At 55.2% G+C, this 16,483-nt stretch overlaps 4 protein-coding genes across 14 annotated transcripts in view; 2 read left to right on the top strand and 2 right to left on the bottom strand.

Annotated features, from left to right (window-relative positions):
• Positions 1–933: 933 nt before the first annotated feature.
• HPDL (4-hydroxyphenylpyruvate dioxygenase like) lies at positions 934–3,128 on the top strand. Its single transcript, XM_008699300.2, has one exon. The coding sequence runs from the start codon at positions 1,307–1,309 to the stop codon at positions 2,420–2,422; it is 1,116 nt and encodes a 371-aa protein (XP_008697522.1). The 5' UTR covers positions 934–1,306; the 3' UTR covers positions 2,423–3,128.
• Positions 3,129–3,196: 68 nt separating this feature from the next.
• MUTYH (mutY DNA glycosylase) lies at positions 3,197–10,607 on the bottom strand. Of its 11 annotated transcripts, XM_008699293.2 has the most exons (18): positions 10,311–10,449; positions 7,692–7,818; positions 7,515–7,593; positions 7,280–7,400; positions 6,584–6,774; positions 6,455–6,494; positions 6,260–6,333; positions 6,082–6,123; positions 5,935–6,006; positions 5,740–5,853; positions 5,558–5,655; positions 5,337–5,481; positions 5,194–5,257; positions 4,827–5,018; positions 4,592–4,728; positions 4,355–4,507; positions 4,118–4,159; positions 3,197–3,390 (listed from the first exon to the last, which is right to left on the bottom strand). In XM_008699293.2, exons 2-18 carry the CDS (start codon positions 7,718–7,720, stop codon positions 3,259–3,261), a joined length of 1,725 nt encoding a protein of 574 aa, XP_008697515.1. In that variant the 5' UTR covers positions 7,721–7,818; positions 10,311–10,449; the 3' UTR covers positions 3,197–3,258. The 11 variants fall into 11 exon arrangements, with proteins under 11 accessions (XP_008697515.1, XP_008697519.1, XP_040483293.1 ...); XM_008699297.2 differs by lacking the exon at positions 10,311–10,449 and having other exon boundaries at positions 7,487–7,593; XM_040627359.1 differs by lacking the exon at positions 10,311–10,449 and having other exon boundaries at positions 6,584–6,735; positions 7,487–7,593.
• On the top strand, positions 10,519–14,069 carry TOE1 (target of EGR1, exonuclease). The gene is made up of 8 exons (XM_040627362.1): positions 10,519–10,657; positions 11,415–11,557; positions 11,647–11,687; positions 11,821–11,917; positions 12,041–12,199; positions 12,464–12,723; positions 12,925–13,084; positions 13,166–14,069. The coding sequence occupies exons 1-8, from the start codon at positions 10,606–10,608 to the stop codon at positions 13,784–13,786; spliced, it is 1,533 nt and encodes a 510-aa protein (XP_040483296.1). The 5' UTR covers positions 10,519–10,605; the 3' UTR covers positions 13,787–14,069.
• Positions 13,978–16,483, bottom strand: part of TESK2 (testis associated actin remodelling kinase 2) — a 126,921-nt gene continuing 124,415 nt past the window's right edge. Inside the window, exons 10-11 of the mRNA XM_008699292.2 lie at positions 15,939–16,056; positions 13,978–15,666 (exon numbers count right to left, since the gene is read on the bottom strand). Coding sequence (XP_008697514.1) covers positions 14,942–15,666; positions 15,939–16,056 — 843 coding nt within the window. The 3' untranslated portion in view covers positions 13,978–14,941. The remainder of the gene's footprint in view (positions 15,667–15,938; positions 16,057–16,483) is intronic.

Raw genomic sequence — 16,483 nt, 5'->3', positions numbered from 1 at the left:
CAGAGTTTCAGCTGGGGGATAGGGAACGGATGTACTTAATACCACTGAACTGTGCACTTAAAAATGGCTAACAAGGAAATATTACTATGTTATGTGTATTTTACCACACACGCATACACACACACAAGTCACCTTCTCTGTGACGTCTTCCAGGCCACCCTTTGTAAAATGTCAAGCCCTCCACGGACTAGGAGAGCAACGGCATCAGGTGGAGGCGGGGCAGGAGCAGGGCGAGAAAGGCGGGAGCTTCCGGCGCCGCCTCCGTGAGAAGGGGACAGGGAAGGAGCGCGGGAGGGGCGGGTTAAGCTGAGGCCGAGGGTGACACCTAGAGGTCATGTTTAAAAACAGCGGCTGATAATCACCCGCCTGGTCCTGGAGGGAAGGAGGGTTGCGGGGTGGGGCCTGAGAGGCGCGAGTTCTGGGAGAGGAACTTTCAGGTCCTGAGCCACCAGTTTTTTTCTCCAAATCTTGCTTGAGACCAGTGAGCAAAAGATTGTTGAGAGAGAAGCGGGGTTGAAGAAAGAAATAGGTGCAGCTGAGAGACTGACAGAAACGAGAAGGGGTTTGTAGGATCTTCCTATAGCATCAGTTTCTCTGGACCAATTTGGGGAGGAAAAGAAAACCTGTAACATTTTAATATTTTTTAAAGTCTTAAAGGAACATTACTACTCAAAGGCAAAGTTCTCTAGAATTTTTAAGCTAAAACATAACATTGATAAGAAATTCCGTGCTTGGGGCGGGAGGTGGAGGGGGTTAGGAATTCTGGCTCCTCCCCCAGCTAGTGTGGGTTCCCTTTGCTCTAAGTTTAGGGGCTGAGAGAAAGCCGCGCCTGGCACCGAGTGAAGGCAGCTATTGTGATCTCCGAGGGCGGGGAGAAGGGGGGCTCAGGGCCCAAGGGCGTGGCCCATCCAGAGGCTCTGGGAAAGGGCAGTCCCGCGTCCCCGGGGCACCCTCGGCGACAGGGTCTGGGTGGGAGGGGGAGAATGTGAGCCGCAGCCACTGGCACCGCCCCCTCGCTCCGGCTCCACCCTCGCTCTGGCTCCACGTGGTTTTCGCCACCCGCCGCGCAGACCCGGTGGTCCCAACGCAGCTCGGGCCTGGAGAGGGGGTGGCCAGGAGAGCCGCGAGCCCCAGAGGGGGTCGGTCTGTGACTTCGCCTCGGAAAAGAGTGAGGAACCGCTCTGCGGGCAAAACTGGACTCCACAGGCTTCCGACGACAAACCTGGGACGGAGAGTCCGGGAGTCCTGAAAAGAGAGGTGAGCGGCCCTAGGACAAGGACGAGCCAGGGTCACCATCCGGACCGCCATGGCCGTGCACGCCCGTCGTCTGTGCCACATTGCCTTCCACGTGCCCGTGGGGCAGTCCCTCACCCAGGATCTGCAGCGTCTCTTCGGTTTCCAGGCCCTGGCGGTGCGGGAAGCGGAAGGCTGGCGGCAGCTGGCCTTGCGCAGCGGCGACGCGGTCTTTTTGGTGAACGAGGGCGCAGGGCCGCGGGAGCCGCTGTACGGCTTGGACCCACGTCATGCTGTGCCCAGCGCCACCAACCTGTGCTTCGACGTGGCGGACGCGGGCGCCGCCGCCCGGGCGTTGGTCGCGCGGGGCTGCAGCATGCCGGTGCCCCCGGTTAGCGTGAAGGACACGCAGGGCACAGCCACTTACACTGTGGTGCGCTCACCCGCCGGCAACCTCAGCCTGACACTCCTGGAGCGTGCCGGCTTCCGAGGGCCTTTCCTCCCAGGATTCCAGCCTGTGCCCTCTGCAGCCAGCCCCGGCTGGGTCAGCCACGTGGACCACCTGACCTTGGCCTGCACCCCTGGTAGCTCCCAGACACTGATGCGCTGGTTCCACGACTGTCTAGACTTTCGCCACCTGCCACTGAGTCCAGGTGAGGATCCCGAGATGGGCCTCCAGGTGACAGCAGGATCTGGGCAAGGGGGACTGAAGCTCACTGCCCTGCAGACCCCACAAGGCAGTGCTGTACCCACCCTCGTGCTGGCTGAGACCCTACCGGGGGCTTCTAGTGGACAGGACCAGGTAGCACAGTTCCTGGCCCGGCACAGGGGACCAGGACTGCAGCACGTGGGGCTCTACACACCAAACATCGTAGAAGCCACTGAGGGGGTAGCAGGGGCGGGGGGCCAGCTCCTGGCTCCTCCGGAGTCATACTACCAGCAGCCGGGCAAGGAAAGGCAGATCCTAGCCGCTGGGCACAAGCCTAGCCTGCTGGCCCAACAGGGGATCCTGCTGGATGGTGATGAAGGCAAGTTTCTGCTTCAGGTCTTCACCAAGTCCCTCTTTCCAGAGGACACCTTCTTCCTAGAGCTGATTCAGAGGCAGGGGGCCACAGGCTTTGGCCAGGGCAACATCCGGGCCCTGTGGCAGTCAGTGCAGGAGCAAGCCGCCAGGGACCGGGAAGCCTGAGGAAGGCTGGGGCTGGGTTCACCCTCTGTCCTGGAGCACAGGGCCAGCTGGAACTGAGAAACACCTGCAGAGGCTGGGGGGTGAAGGGCTTTGTCCCCAGGGGCCAGGTATGGCCACCATCTCTTGAGTACCTACCAGAACTTGAAGGTCTCACTGGGGTCCAAAGAGCTGGGATTTTTTTTTTCTTTTAAAACTATGAAATGTTCTTACATAAGTCTATAACTAATATATATGCAAGATATGAAGAATAATAAAGGAATTACATATTTAGGAAATAGAACTTACCAATACTTTTGAACCATCTCTGTGACCTTCTCTGATCCCATTTCCCTCCCTCTCGCCCCCATTTTATGATTATTAACCCCTTGATTTGCTGTATTGTTTCATTATATATGAAGCAACACAGAAAAAAATTTAGTATTTTAGGTAGGAATTTAAGATAAAACAAATCCTCCCATTTTGCTTTTCCCTAGGGAGCAGCCTCTGCAGGTGGGGAGGGGCTGGATCAGTGCTGAGCCCAGCCGAATACCGCTGCTCCCAAGGGTGTCGGGTGTCAGCCACTGGCAGGGACCCCCTGCAGCTGCTTTCTCCCTCTCTCCTGGGGGTTCGGGGAGGACAGATCACTCTGGACAGAACACCCACCCCCATTTGCCCAGGGCTGGCTGGGAGCTCAGGCAGTGGAAGTCAGCACCAAGCAGGATTTTACCACTTTCTGGGTCCCTCCGAGGGGAAGAATGAGTGGGCTAGGGAGGGGGTGGAAAGTCTCCAAAATGACTATAAAAATAAGCACTTTATTAAAAAACTGGATTCTCAGGAAGTGGCGGGTGCCCGAGGTGTCACTGGGCAGTACTGTTGAGGCTGGGTGCATCCCTTGGGATATGAGGCCGAAAGAAACTATCCAGGAGTTGCTGGCCCGGGCTGGGCTTTTTCCGGCTGGACGGAGTGGACACCGGGGATCTTTTGGAACCCTGTGCAGAAGCCAAAGGAAGGAGGCACTAAGGGGGCAGCGGAGAGTCCTCTCCTTCCGCCCCCTCTCCACTCCACTGATAAAAAGCTCAGGTTCTAGTCTAAACGCTGTAAGGCTTCCAACCTGTCTCCGGTATCTACCTCTTCAGTCAACTCTAAATGGCAGCCCAAGGCAGTCTTCCTAAGATACAAATCGGACTCCTCTCTCCACCAAAAATGCTTTAGTGGCCTGGTGTTCATGGCCCTGAACGGCTGGCGCAGGCTCTGCTAATCAAATGCGTCCCGCCCCTTGAGCGCTGCAGACCCCATTACGCCAGCCTTTCTCACCCTACTCTTGGGCCTGGTAAGAACATTCTTACTGTGGATTCCCCTTCCAAACCTGGAGATAATGATTCGCTTCTTTGACCCAGATGACCACCTGTTTCTTCTAAGCAGCCTTTCCTGATCCTTGCCTCCCAGACAGAACCAAAAGCTCTCCACCTCATATGCTACAAAACCTAGTACAAGCATTTTACACACCTGTGGCCCTATTGTCCCCATCATTTGTTCTCATTCTCTCTCCACCCTGGACTTCAAGCTATAAGGTCTCCAGGGAAAAACTATCATTCCTCTCCCCACGGCGAAATCTGGAGTGGATAATGTTCACCCAAGCATGTGTCATTTAATTCACTGAAAACCCGTGGATTCGGGCCTGGGGAAAGACGGCTGGGTGAGGGCCAAGAGACTCACCTTGCAGGCCCCTGGCCGTCGGCCCTCGTACACACGGAACACCTAGCCAAGGAGAGAGGGCGAGAGAGTAGGGCTGGCATCTTCCCCCAAAGAGCCAAACCTCTGTGGCCTCTCCTCAACTTCATGCCCCCACACGTTTAAAATATGCTTTTGTTTTTCCCTGTTTACATGGTAATAGGTTCACATAGAACATGCAGGAAACACGAAAAAGTACAACGAAGACAACACAGATAGTGCCTTTTTCATAGCGGTGGAGACAGCTGCAGTGTGAAACTCCTCGCGGGTCAGCCAGCGAGCGCCAGGTGGTGTGGTGGTCACCGGCGTCTCCCCTTCCAGGGCCAGACCGTATACTTCGTATGTCAGTTTGATGTGAGAGAAGGTGTGGACCACCTGGAGGGAGGGCCAAGGGGCTGAAACAGGCCCGTGGATGTGCCCACAAAAGCTGTCACCCTACCTCTCCCACTGCTCACTCACCTGCCCCAGATGCCGGAGGCGCGTGGCTGGGAGGGGCCCAGCCCATCTCTGCAGTTCCTGCAGCAGGGCCTGACGCTGACGTTGCCCAGAGGGCTCTGTGGTCACAGACGGGAATTCCCACAGTCCCGCCAGCAAACCTGTGACGGGGCAGCCGGGTGTGGCCAGGCCTTAGCTGTTGACTCCATTTCCCCCTTGTCGCTCCTGCCACCACCCTCCGCTCCGAGGATCTAGGTACCTGAATTGGGCCTCTGCACCAGCAGAATTCGAGGACCCCCAACGGCCCTGGGCTGTTCCAGAACACAGGTGGCAGAGCACTCCTCCCTGGGGGGCCTGCGGCTGGCCTTCCTGGGGAAGTTGGTCACTCCCAGGGTCGGGTCCCAGGGCTCTGAGGGAGGCGCGCACAGCCGACACTGCCCCGAGCCGGGAGCTGGGAAGAGAGATCCCCAAGCGCCCTTCAGGCCCAGTGAGCTTAGGTGCCAAGCCCAGAGAGCAGGCCATGGCCCAGCTCTGCAGAGGCTTAACCAGGTTGTAGGATAAATGGGAAGGTGGCTTCCACGAGCAGGTCCCTGACGGTGCGGGAGAGGGCTGGGGCTGGCACTCACCGCACTCCTCCACATCAGGGCTGCCTGGCAGGCTCCGCGAGGCTAAGAGCTGTTCCCGCTCCACCTAAGAGGCATGAGGCAGAAGTCATGTGGCAGGGGTCACCCTCTAGGACCCCTGCCTGCCCCTTCCCCAGATGGCTCACCCTCTGGTGTGCCCGACACAGGCTCCGCACGGGGCACTGGCTGCAGCGCGGGTGCTGCGGGGTGCACACTGTGGCCCCCAGCTCCATGGCTGCTTGGTTCAAGTCCCCGGGCCGCGCCGGGTCTACCAGCTGCTGGGCTAAGCTCCTACAAGGGAACGTGGCTGAGCCAGAGACACTTTGGAGGCACCCTTCCCGGTCTCCCCATGACCCCGATATCCTACCAGAGATGCTGGGAGACAAGGGCGCTGCTGGAATCCGCACCAATGGCTCGGACGCGGCATAGCACCCGTACTACATTCCCGTCTACCACACCAGTTGCCTGGCACAGAGGAATCCAGGAGTCAGCCCACTCTGAGAGGAAGGAGGCTGGGCACACACCGAGTGGGGCGGGCTAGGGGCTCACCTGTCCAAAGGCAATGGAGGCAATGGCTCCAGCTGTGTATCGCCCCACGCCAGGCAGGAGCTGCTGCAGGGTCTCTGCTGTACGTGGCACATGGCCCCCTAGCTCCTCTACCACCTGATTGGGGGGGCAGGTTCTAGGTTATGAGACACCTGATGCCCTGGGGCTCACCCCCTTGTCACCCCGTCACCCCCTTACCTTCCGGGCTCCCTCATGCAGCCGCCGGCCTCGAGAGTAGTAGCCCAGGCCTGCCCAGAGCTGGTTCACCCCCTGTGGGTGAGATGGGAGAGACCAGTGGTCAGTCCTCAGTTGTCCCCACTCCCCCTACCCCAGGGGGACTCTTACCTCCAGGGAAGCACTGGCCAGATCCTGCAGCGTTGGCCACTTCTGTAGCTCGAAGGCAATCAAAAAGAAGTAAGAGCACGGTCGAGGGAGGTGGAGGAAGCCTTCTCTGCCCGACCCCAAAGGCTGGGCTCTCTCTGGGGTCTGGCTCATGACCCTCCCCTTCCTCCCCTGAAGTCACCTGCATCCATCGGGTATAATAGTCGATCACCGTGGCAACCTGGGTCTGCTGCAGCATGACCTCTGAGACCCACACTGGGGGAGAGGGATTGGCATGAGGGCACTGTGAGCTGCCCTGCTCCCAGCACACAGCCCCGAGACCCCAGACCAGTGGGCGTCCAGGCACAGCAGCTCTGCTCTCAAGACACGCACTCACCCGCGTAAGCCCGCCTGTCCAGGTCCACCTCACCCTCTGCCTGCCAAAGCAATTCCAGGTAAAGAGTTAGTATGGAGAGAACTGGGTACCCACCTCCCACCCCACTGTCCCTGGCCCTCGCCTGCTTACCCGCCTTCTCCAGGGTAGGTCGCGCTTCTCTCGGTCGTACCATCTCAGTAGGTTCTCCCGAAAGGCTCTGACCTCAGCTGTGCCTCTGAACAGATGGTACGGGGACACAGAGGCCTGCACCACCACCTCCTCCTGCCGCCTGGCCAGGCCTGCTGGGGCCCCAGGAAACTCAGGCATCGTTCCTGCACAGGCTGTGTACCAGGTACCAGGGCACTGCAGCCTGGCTGCTCCCACTGAGGCCGTCCCCCACCCCAACCCCTTGCTTAAGCTTTGGACCTGGAGTCAGACCAGAATGCTCTAGCTGTGTGTAATCTGAGCCAGATTTCCGGCCTTAACGTTCCCAGGGGGATACCGCTGCCTCCTTTGACTCTGGGTCACAATGAAAACCCAACAGTTTCAGCCAAGCATAATGTATACGTGTGCAGGGCTTTCCCATTTACGAAACATTTTCAGGCTCATAAACTCATTCGATCCCATGAAAGCCACAGGAGGAAGGAAATGCACAGAGTCACTGGTAAAAAAAGCAGCCATTCAGAGCAATTATCCCAAAATTGTACAGCAAAGTCAGAATGAGACCCTTAATTAGTCCCTTGCGGTCCTGACACATACCGTGCTCCCTTCCCAGCCCAAATCTCCCTCCCTTTCATGGCCAATGAAACCAGCACCTTCATCTCTGACTAGGATGGAGCTCCTCACCATTGGGGGTAGGAGGCTTGACCTGGCTGCTGCTGAGGACACGCTTCTCCCTTCCCTCCTGGCGGGATGCCTGCTTCCTGGGACGACTCCTCACAGCTGTTCGTGGCTTCTTCATGATGGCCTAGAAGAAAAAGGCCCAAAGTAGTCACAATGAGGCTGAATCTTGGGGCCCCCCAATGGGCACAGAACCACCTCCCTCTCTACAACCCTCATTATGGTGTCTAGCTTTCCTCACTCTCCAGATGCTCATGGGTTGGCTCTTGGCTGGCTGTGGCACGGAGGTATGACCAGTGGGGCTGAATTTCTGCAAGGGACTTCAGAGAGACCAACATTAGCATCATCTCGGAGACACACGAAAGAAGAGGCCAGGGCTGGGCTGGGCTGGTTACACCTGTGTATCCTGGATGCTCACCGTGACTGTATGTGTGAACAGGGGTTCATTAGGTGTGTCTAGAAGCACAGGGCAGGGAGGAAGCTTATCTGGTGGAGATGCAGCACACGAAACAGCCTTGAGCCATCATGCAGCCCAAACCGCCACTCTACAGAAAGGAGAAACCAAGGATCAGAGATGGGAAGAGATTTCCCTGAGAGCAGATGGCAAGTTGGGGTGGTGGTGGGAGGGGATGTGCTATTTTTATTCCTAATCTTGATCTAGTAAACCAAAGCTGGCTGCCCACTGGTAATGAGAAATGTTTCTGGTTGATCTTCACTGCTCCCTTACTGTTCTTTTGGTGCCCTTTTCTCGAACAGCTAACAGTGAGGGCTTACTGTATGCCAGACCCCATGCTAAATGTTTTACCAATTTCTCAATCTCCAGACAACTCCATTAGGCATATGCTAGTACCACCTCCCTTTTAGTTATGAGCAAATTGAGGCTTGTAGGGATGAAGCAACTTGTCCACCCAAACCCAAAAGGTCTGCATCCAGAGACTGCACTCCTGTGCTGTGCTACAGTCCCTGCTGAGCCCCTGGTTCTACCTCTTCCCCTGAAACCGACTTCATCACCTCATTTTCATCAAAAGAGCTTGCTTCCTCCTTCAGAGGAAAAAAAACGAATGCACACGTTGACTGCACTCTGTACTTATCTGCATTCTCCTTCTTCCCCTCGTGATATGAAACAACGATCTCTCCTAAACTGGCTGAGCTCAAGGTCCTGCTCCTCAATCCCTTTTACAAAACCCACTCTCCTTCCCTTCACAGCCAAACTTCCTTCACCAAACTCACTAACTCGATAAGTCACTCTACAATCTATTCTCCAAACAGTGAAGCAGTCTTTTAAGACAAGATCATGTTATTTTCTTACTTAAAACCTTCAATGGCTTCCTACTAATTCACTGACCAAATGTTTATACAGTGCCTATATGCCAAGCAGTTTTAAGTACTTGGAATACTTCAGTAAATAAAACACCAAAGGTTCCTATCATCATAGAGCTTATATTCTAATGGGGGACAAACAATAATTAAATTAAATTATATAGGATGTTAAGTGATAAATACTAACATAAAGAGAAAAAGTCGAGTAGGTGAAGGGATAAGGAGTGGTGATGGAATGCTGCAATTTTTTTTTTTTAAGATTTTATTTATTTGACAGAGCAAGAAAGCACAAGGAGGGGGGCAGAGGCAGAGGGAGAAGCAGACTCCCTGCTGAGCAGGGAGCCCATGTGCGCCTCCATCCCAGGACCCTGGGATCACAACCTGAGCAGAAGGCAGATGCTTCACCGACTGAGCCACCCAGGCACCTCCTGGAATGTTGCAATTTTAGAGTACATGATCAAGGTGGGCCTTATTAAAGTGGTATTTGACCAATGATTTAAGGCAATCGAAAGAATTAGCCAAAGGCATCCTAAAAAAGGAGCTAGAGCAATGGCCCTAAGGAAGGTACCTGGTGTGTTTGCAGAATAATAAGGAAGCCAGTGTGGTTAGAAGGGACCGAGAAAAGGGTGAGTAGTAGATGAGGTCAAATAAGTAAAGAAGGTAGGGAGCACAGGATCACTAAGTACCTTGGGAGCCACTGGAGGACTTTGGCTGTCACACCCATTGCTCTGAGAATCCAATCCTCTTAATATAGTTTTGTAGGCTCCAAAGATTCCCCACCTGCCTCATCCCCTCACTCACTATGCTCCAGCCACATCTGCCTAAATAGTTGCTTCAATCCCCCACGTGTCTGTCGGCCTTGAAATCTCACCCAATCCTTTCCCTCTGTTTGGACAGCTGTTATCCTGTGCTTCACCTAACAGTTACTCATTCTTTCAGGTCTTGACTTAAATGTCCAAATCAGCCCCTCTCCCCTAGTCTCACCCTCTTACGTAATTCTCCATTTTTCCTCTTATACTAATTATAATTTCACATTTGTTTCTTTGATCAGTGGCGGCTTCCCTGACATGACTACAAAACTCCATGAGCAAGGACTGAGTCTCTTTTGTTGACTGTAGAGTCCCCTGAGCTGAGCACAGTGCTAGGTAAGTTATATACAAGCACTGTTAAGTTAATTAACCAGATGAGCGACAGTAAGAGGTTTTCTTTGTTCAGAATGGGAGAAATCCAAACTTCTAAATAATGATGGAAAAGGCTCAGTGGAGAGAGAAAGGCTGAAGATGAACTAGGAACAGTGAACAACCAAGGAGAAAGGGTTGAGCTTTCTTGGTGGGTCGAGAGGATGGGAACCGGAGACCTGGAGAATCAAGTGCAATCACTCCCTAGGTCAAGTATACCTCTGGCCTGGATTATTGCAAAGGCTTCCTTGCCAGTCGGTGGCTCTAACCCCTCTGGCAGCTCGTCTCGAATCCTCCTCCCAGCCTTTTCACTTCCTGGAAGTGAGGTCTCCATCCCGCCTGTGAATTTGCCTCTTCCCAGAAGATCCTTCTTTCCCCCTAACTGCCCGGTCTGTGCCTAACTCCCAAGCACGCTCCAGGCTGGCCCGGGTAGCCTCACCTCCTCTGGGGACCCCCACCCCACCTCGGGGCCGCGTGGCTGAAGACCGTCTACAGCGGCCGCCCACGTTCCCGCCGGCAGAACGCGGAGAAGGAATTACCTTCCCGCTGGGTCTCCCGCGCCCGGCTCCCGACGCACTCCAGGGGGCGTGGCTCCGGCCCACACGGCGCCAGCGCATAGGTCCCCGCACGGCGCCAGCGCATAGGTCCCCGCGCGCGCCAGGCCGCCTCCTCCGCGCCAGACCCGGGAGGTGTGAACGGAAGTCCGACCCGTCGGCGACTCGGCGACTCGGACGGCAAGGCCCCGCCCCGTCCCCGACCGCCGGAGCCGCGCAGGGATAAGAAGCGGAAGCCCCGCGTACCCGCCAACTACTTAGGCGAGGGGCGCGCCGTGTCATGGCCGCGGACAGTGGCGATGGCGTAGCCCCAGCCCCAGCGGCCCCTGACGGTAAGTGGCTTTCCAGGGTTTCCCGCCTTAAAACCCTGTGCGCTCCGGAGAGGGGAAGGCCTCGGGCTCTGGGCTCTAGAAACTGATCTCAAGGTTCAGAGGACTAGCTTATGCCTTCTGAAGCAGCCACGAGGAGACTACAAGTCCCGGTGGGCACCGCGGCTCCGGCTGCAGCGGCTTGGCGTGCTGGGAGCAGTAGGGGCCGGTAGGGGCGTGTCGGGAGGTGTAGTCCAGAGCTCAGGGTTCTGTTAAGTGGCGCGGGTCCGAAGGAAGTGGAACATACTGGGAGCTTGGGTGTGAGCAATTATTTATGCGGCTCTGGGGCGTCCTGTTTCCGCCGCTTGTGGCTACTGGGGCCCCGTGGGAACAGTACTATGGAGCTTTGGGGGATATTAAAGGAGTCGCATTCCTCAAGCCCTGAGAAGGACTTCCTGCGGGATGTGGGAAGGAACCTCACCGATCGTCTAGTCCAGCCTTCCTCTTCTAAAGATTGTGATGCTAAGGGGAGAAGTAATTTTCCCAGTGTCTCACAGAAACCACTGGAAGGCGCCGGCTTTCTCTCCCCAAATTAAGCACTGTTCACTCCAAGGCCTGTGTGTAGAACATCTGTGATACAAAGGCTTGGAGGAGAGAGGTGCTTTTTCTTGCCTTAATGGCCACTGCCCCCCAGCATTCCACCCCCAGCCACGGCTTACCTTGGTATCTGCTCCCTGGGCCACTGCCCCAGCATTACCATCCATCCTCTCCTTACCCTCAGGCGGTGTCAGCAAAAGCACAAAATCTGAGGAGGAGCTAGTAGTCCAGGTGCCCGTGGTGGATGTGCAGAGTGACAACTTCAAGGAGATGTGGCCATCCCTCCTGCTGGCCATAAAGACCGCTAGCTTCGTGGCTGTGGACACGGTGAGGGTTGGCGAATGGGGAGGGCAGGTAGTTGTGAAAGGGCTGGTGCTGGGAACCTGACACCAAACTCTCTCTTTACACACTCCCAGGAACTGAGTGGGCTTGGGGACAGGAAGAGTTTGCTGAACCAGTAAGTATAAGCCCTGATCATAGTGCCAGCCTTGGCAGGAGGGGCAGACCTCATCCCTGGAGTAGAAGTCACGGTCCTGGGTGGTTTGAGGGCTAACTCCCAGCCACAGCCACCCCCTAAACCCGACCCCAAGGTGCATCGAGGAACGTTACAAGTCCGTGTGTCATGCGGCCAGGACCCGTTCTGTTCTCTCCCTGGGCCTTGCCTGCTTCAAGCAGCAGCCAGACAAGGTATAGACTGATCTTCCTATTCCTTGTCTGTGGTTGGGGGGAGGAGGGTGGAGATCCTGAAGAACATCGGGTGTGAGGTGTTTTTATCCCTAATTCTGACGTGGCAGATCCTTTCTCTCTCAGGGTGAACACTGCTACCTGGCTCAGGTGTTCAATCTGACCCTGCTGTGTATGGAAGAGTATGTAATAGAACCGAAGTCCGTGCAGTTCTTGGTACAGCATGGCTTCAACTTCAACCGGCAGTATGCTCAGGGTATCCCGTACCACAAGGGCAATGACAAGGTAGGCCTCCAGCCTTGAGACTGCCCCTGCTGTGACTTCATTTCCTCCTAACTGAGGCTGGGTGCGGGGGGAGGATCTGCTTCTTAGAGAATATGGGAAATCACTAGGGACAGGGCTGTGGAAACAGGCCTGATCCACAGAAAACTAGCATTGGGTAAGGCAGGGAGGGAGGGCTTTCCAGTTAGGGGTGCCTGGAATAAGTGTCCTGCAAGAGAGGCTCCCTACGGGACTGTCCTTCCCGACGACCCCTTTCCTTCCACCCAGGGCGATGAGAGTCAGAGCCAGTCGGTGAGGACGCTGTTCCTGGAGCTAATTCGGGCCCGCCGGCCCCTGGTCCTACACAATGGTCTTATAGACTTGGTGTTCCTGTACCAGAACTTCTATGCGCACCTGCCCGAGAGCTTGGGAACCTTCACTGCTGACCTGTGTGAAATGTTCCCAGCTGGCATTTATGACACCAAATATGCTGCTGAGTTTCATACGCGCTTCGTGGCCTCCTACCTAGAATATGCTTTCCGGAAATGGTGAGGAACTGTTTAAGGCGGGGGGGAGGGGTGGTATAAGCCTGATTATTTCGTTTACTTAACGTATTTATTGAGTGCCTACCATGTGCCAGGCACTGTGTTAGGTGCTGAGGATTCAGCAGTAAGCAAAACTGACCCAAAAAACCCTATTCCTACGGAGTTTATAAGCTGGTGGACCAATACCCTCTCACGCTGTTTCAGCGAGCGGGAAAATGGGAAGCAGCGGGCAGCTGGCAGCCCACACCTTACCCTGGAGTTCTGCAGCTATCCTCCTAGCATGAGGGCCCACATTGACTACCGCTGCTGCATGCCTCCTACAGCCCACCGTCCTCATCCCACCAGCGTCTGTGACAACTTTTCGGTGAGTGCACCCACCCATTTCTTGGGGGAAGGGAGGTGCTGATGCCTGGAACCCCTCTCTAAGCTTCTTTCCTCCCTCTAGGCCTATGGTTGGTGCCCCCTGGGACCCCAGTGTCCTCGGTCCCATGATATTGATCTTATCATTGACACCGACGAGGCTGTGGTGGAGGACAAGCGGCGACGACGGCGACGTAGGGAGAAACGGCGGAGGGCTTTGCTGGGCCCGCCTGGGAAACAGACCTCTGAGGAAACTGAGGATTGTCCTCCCGTGAAGCAGGTCTGTGGGGATGGCCTTAAGGCTGAAGAAATTGAGCAGGAGGTGGCTGAGGATGAGACTAGGAGCCAGCCTGGCTTGGAGCAAGGTCACAAAAATGACTTGGAGCTGGGGCTTAAAGCAGCAGGGCCGGAAACAGCTGATACGGCTGCCTCCGAAGCGCTGGGGAGTCAGGCCGGTCCTCACCCAGTGCCTGGAGATGGACTCCATCGGGCTGGTTTTGATGCCTTTATGACCGGTTACGTGATGGCCTATGTGGGAGTGAGCCAAGGACCCCAGCTCTGTAGCTCTGGCCCCTGGCTACCTGAGTGCCACAACAAGGTATACCTGAGTGGCAAAGCTGTACCCCTCACAGTAGCCAAGAGCCAGTTCTCCCGATCCTCCAAAGCCCACAACCAGAAGATGAAGCTGGCTTGGGGCAGCAGCTGACCCAACCTCTGCCTAGCACTCAAGGCCCAGGAAGAGAACGGAGAGTGAACAGGGGTGTCTGGGTCCCTCTAGCCTGTGAATGGTCTACTCCCACCTTCTACAGACTTGGGGCGGGGGGGTGGTCCTGGCCTGGACCTTCTTCTTTACCCTAAAGGCTTTGGAACAAGCGTACACGTAAGGAGGCTGACCAGCACCTGTAACACAGACTTTATTTAATTTTTAAATCTGAAAGTGTCTTGGGAAAAAGTATTACCAAAAAATCAACAGAAACAAGTTATGAAAATATTTGACCAGCTTCATCTTTGGTTATTTCTTATTGCGGCTCTGTAAGGACAGGCTGTTCCCGTAGCTCCAGCCATAGCAGGAAGGGAAGAAAATCGGTCCATGTATAAACCATTGAACCAACTGGGTGTATCACACGTTGACAAATACATAGAGCAGGCCCTGCGGCCTACAAAACCAGCCCCACTCCCAACCACAGGGTTGAAAGTTTCATGGGGCAGAACATTAAGACTCCTTCATAAATATGAAAATAGATTAATCAACTGGAAAAGATCTTTGAATAGGTTAGCTAAGAGCCATGACCACCACGCTGCCTCACCCTCCCCTCGCATAGAAATGTAGTGATGTGGTCTGACCATGCAGTAAGTGCAAACAGCAATTATTCAAGTGTCTTAAGACGTCCTGGCAAGAAGCTCCCCGGTGTTCAGGTCTGAGAAATAGCCACGCCCTTTATGGCTTCCTGGTTAGCTCCAGGTTCCATCCAGTAGCTTATGTGACCCAGGAAAGGGCAAAAGACAGACCTGGGGTGGGAAAAGAACCTGGGGTATTAGCTGCCTGCCAGCTCAAACTAGAACTAGGAGTCCTCTAGTCCTGTCTGGAGACGTGCACTGGGATGACGTCAGGTGGGAGCCAGAGTTCCTTGCTGGATTTCAGAAGCTTCATATCAGCTTTTGGCCCTAACTAGGAAGGCCTTTCACTGCTGCCTCCCCTCTCATACACAGCCATTGGGCACTTGGAGCCCCCAGATTGAGCCTGGCTTGGCCTGGCCTGCCTGCTCTGTAGGCCGCAGGGAAGAGTCGTGGCTGTGCACCAAGGGGGCCCTGTGGCTTCAAATGTAGGTCCACCCCCAAGGTGAGCTGAGGACTAACCCCCTCACCCATCCTGTTTGCCCTGGGTTTTCAGGCCTGTGCCTGAGACAGAGAAAGGGACTGGAGCCAAGCCTCTTGGCCTTTCTTCTTCTACCTCCATTTCCTCAGAGGCACCTGCAAGGCACAGACTGGCCCCCCGGGGCCTGGGCCCAAAACCATTTTCTTCCTGGGCACTGGAGCAGTCCATGGCTTCATGGGCTAGAGCAGCTGGGAGGGCAGATGCTCGGAATGGCGGGATCTCTCTCACTCTATACTTGAGATTACTGAGGCGTGGTGGGGGCCCATCAGATAGTGATTCTTCTCGGCCCACAAATGGACAGGCCTCTCGATGCAAGAACTCTGGTGAACCAGGCAAAGAACGCCACCGGCGAGCAGGTGGCGCCAGGGGCTCCTGCCAGTCAGCCACAGGGAGAGTTCCGGGCCCTGGTGCATCCAGGTCAAATACCAGGGAGATGACAGACTTGCTGGGCAGGTCAAAGAACTTGATCTTGCCACCCTTGAGGTCCTGGCGAGCACTGAAAGGGTTGATTTTGGGGGTGCGGGCAGCACCATCTCGTTGTGGCCGGTAGTACGGGTCCAAGACATTCACTGTACGTGGGGGCTTACGGGAGAAGATGTCTGACTGGCTTCGAGACAACCAGATAGTACGTCTTGGGCGTGGGGACTTGGGAGGGATCTTGTCATCCAGTGAGCTCAGTCGCTTCACCCCAGGTCCTTTCTCCAAGAGTCCTGAGAAACAATGAGTCAAATCAGGGTTACTCACACTAGTCATAACAAACAGAAGCGGCACCTTGTGCCACAAAGCATTTCACCAATGAGAAAACAAACTCAAGGGAGGCAATATGCCAAGTCATAATTCTTGGAGTCCAGTACTTTTTCCATCATCCCCTGCCCCTCCGCGTTCTGGACATGGGATCCTACAATCAGCCCTGGAGAGGAAGGCCCCACATCCTGATTTCTTCCCTTGGGGTCAGGTAGAACACTCTGGTCTGATCTCTTACCCTTGGCTGTGGGCAGCAGCTTCCTGTCCGTCTCCAGCTCTTCTTCCTGTAAATGGCTCAGAATTTCCTCCAGGGTCTTCCCAATCTCCGCAAAGGATGGGCGCAGTTTGGGGTCCATCTGTAGTCATCCACACCAGCCATTAGCCCTGCCCTCCTATCTTCCACCCCAAGGATGGCATTTGAGTCTGTTTCTGGCATCTTCTAAGATTCAGACATGCAGCTAAGAGATCTTTTCTAAAGGCCCCAGACCATGAGGGTGATTCCCAAAGTGAAGGTCAGGGAAGATGCCATTGTCACATACCCGCCCCTTTCAGCACCCTTTCTGTATGTGTCTTATCCCCTCGAAGGGCACAGAACCATCCAAAAGGGTATGCTTACATTGCTTTGTTCTGTTCTTGCATTCTACTGCTAACATGTTTCTGGGAGCTACCTGGACAAAGCCCAGCCACCCCTTGATCATGACAGGTAGGTCCAGCCCCAGAGCTGTATAATATAAATGAAGGCTAACAAAAGCTCTTCCCATGGGCCTTAAGAGCAGCTGGACT

This window comes from Ursus maritimus, unplaced genomic scaffold (assembly GCF_017311325.1).
Source record: "Ursus maritimus isolate PB19 unplaced genomic scaffold, ASM1731132v1 scaffold_12, whole genome shotgun sequence".
NCBI classification, from domain to species: domain Eukaryota; kingdom Metazoa; phylum Chordata; class Mammalia; order Carnivora; family Ursidae; genus Ursus; species Ursus maritimus.
Note: the sequence above shows the minus strand (reverse complement) of the source record. Positions and strands in the feature narration are given on the sequence as shown.

Bases quoted from the DNA above. Each gene is read 5' to 3' on its own strand.
- TOE1 (XM_040627362.1), top strand. From the start codon at position 10,606: ATGGCCGCGGACAGTGGCGATGGCGTAGCCCCAGCCCCAGCGGCCCCT. The intron at 10,658-11,414 runs GTAAGTGGCTTT...CCTTACCCTCAG, and splicing joins AGCCCCAGCGGCCCCTGACG to GCGGTGTCAGCAAAAGCACA. The intron at 12,200-12,463 runs GTAGGCCTCCAG...CCTTCCACCCAG, and splicing joins ACCACAAGGGCAATGACAAG to GGCGATGAGAGTCAGAGCCA.
- MUTYH (XM_008699298.2), bottom strand. From the start codon at position 10,607: ATGACACGGCGCGCCCCTCGCCTAAGTAGTTGGCGGGTACGCGGGGCT. The intron at 6,495-6,583 runs GTAAGCAGGCGA...TTGCTTTGGCAG, and splicing joins ACCTACCCTGGAGAAGGCGG to GCAGAGGGTGAGGTGGACCT. The intron at 6,334-6,454 runs GTGAGTGCGTGT...CCTCTCCCCCAG, and splicing joins GGACAGGCGGGCTTACGCGG to TGTGGGTCTCAGAGGTCATG.
- HPDL (XM_008699300.2), top strand. From the start codon at position 1,307: ATGGCCGTGCACGCCCGTCGTCTGTGCCACATTGCCTTCCACGTGCCC.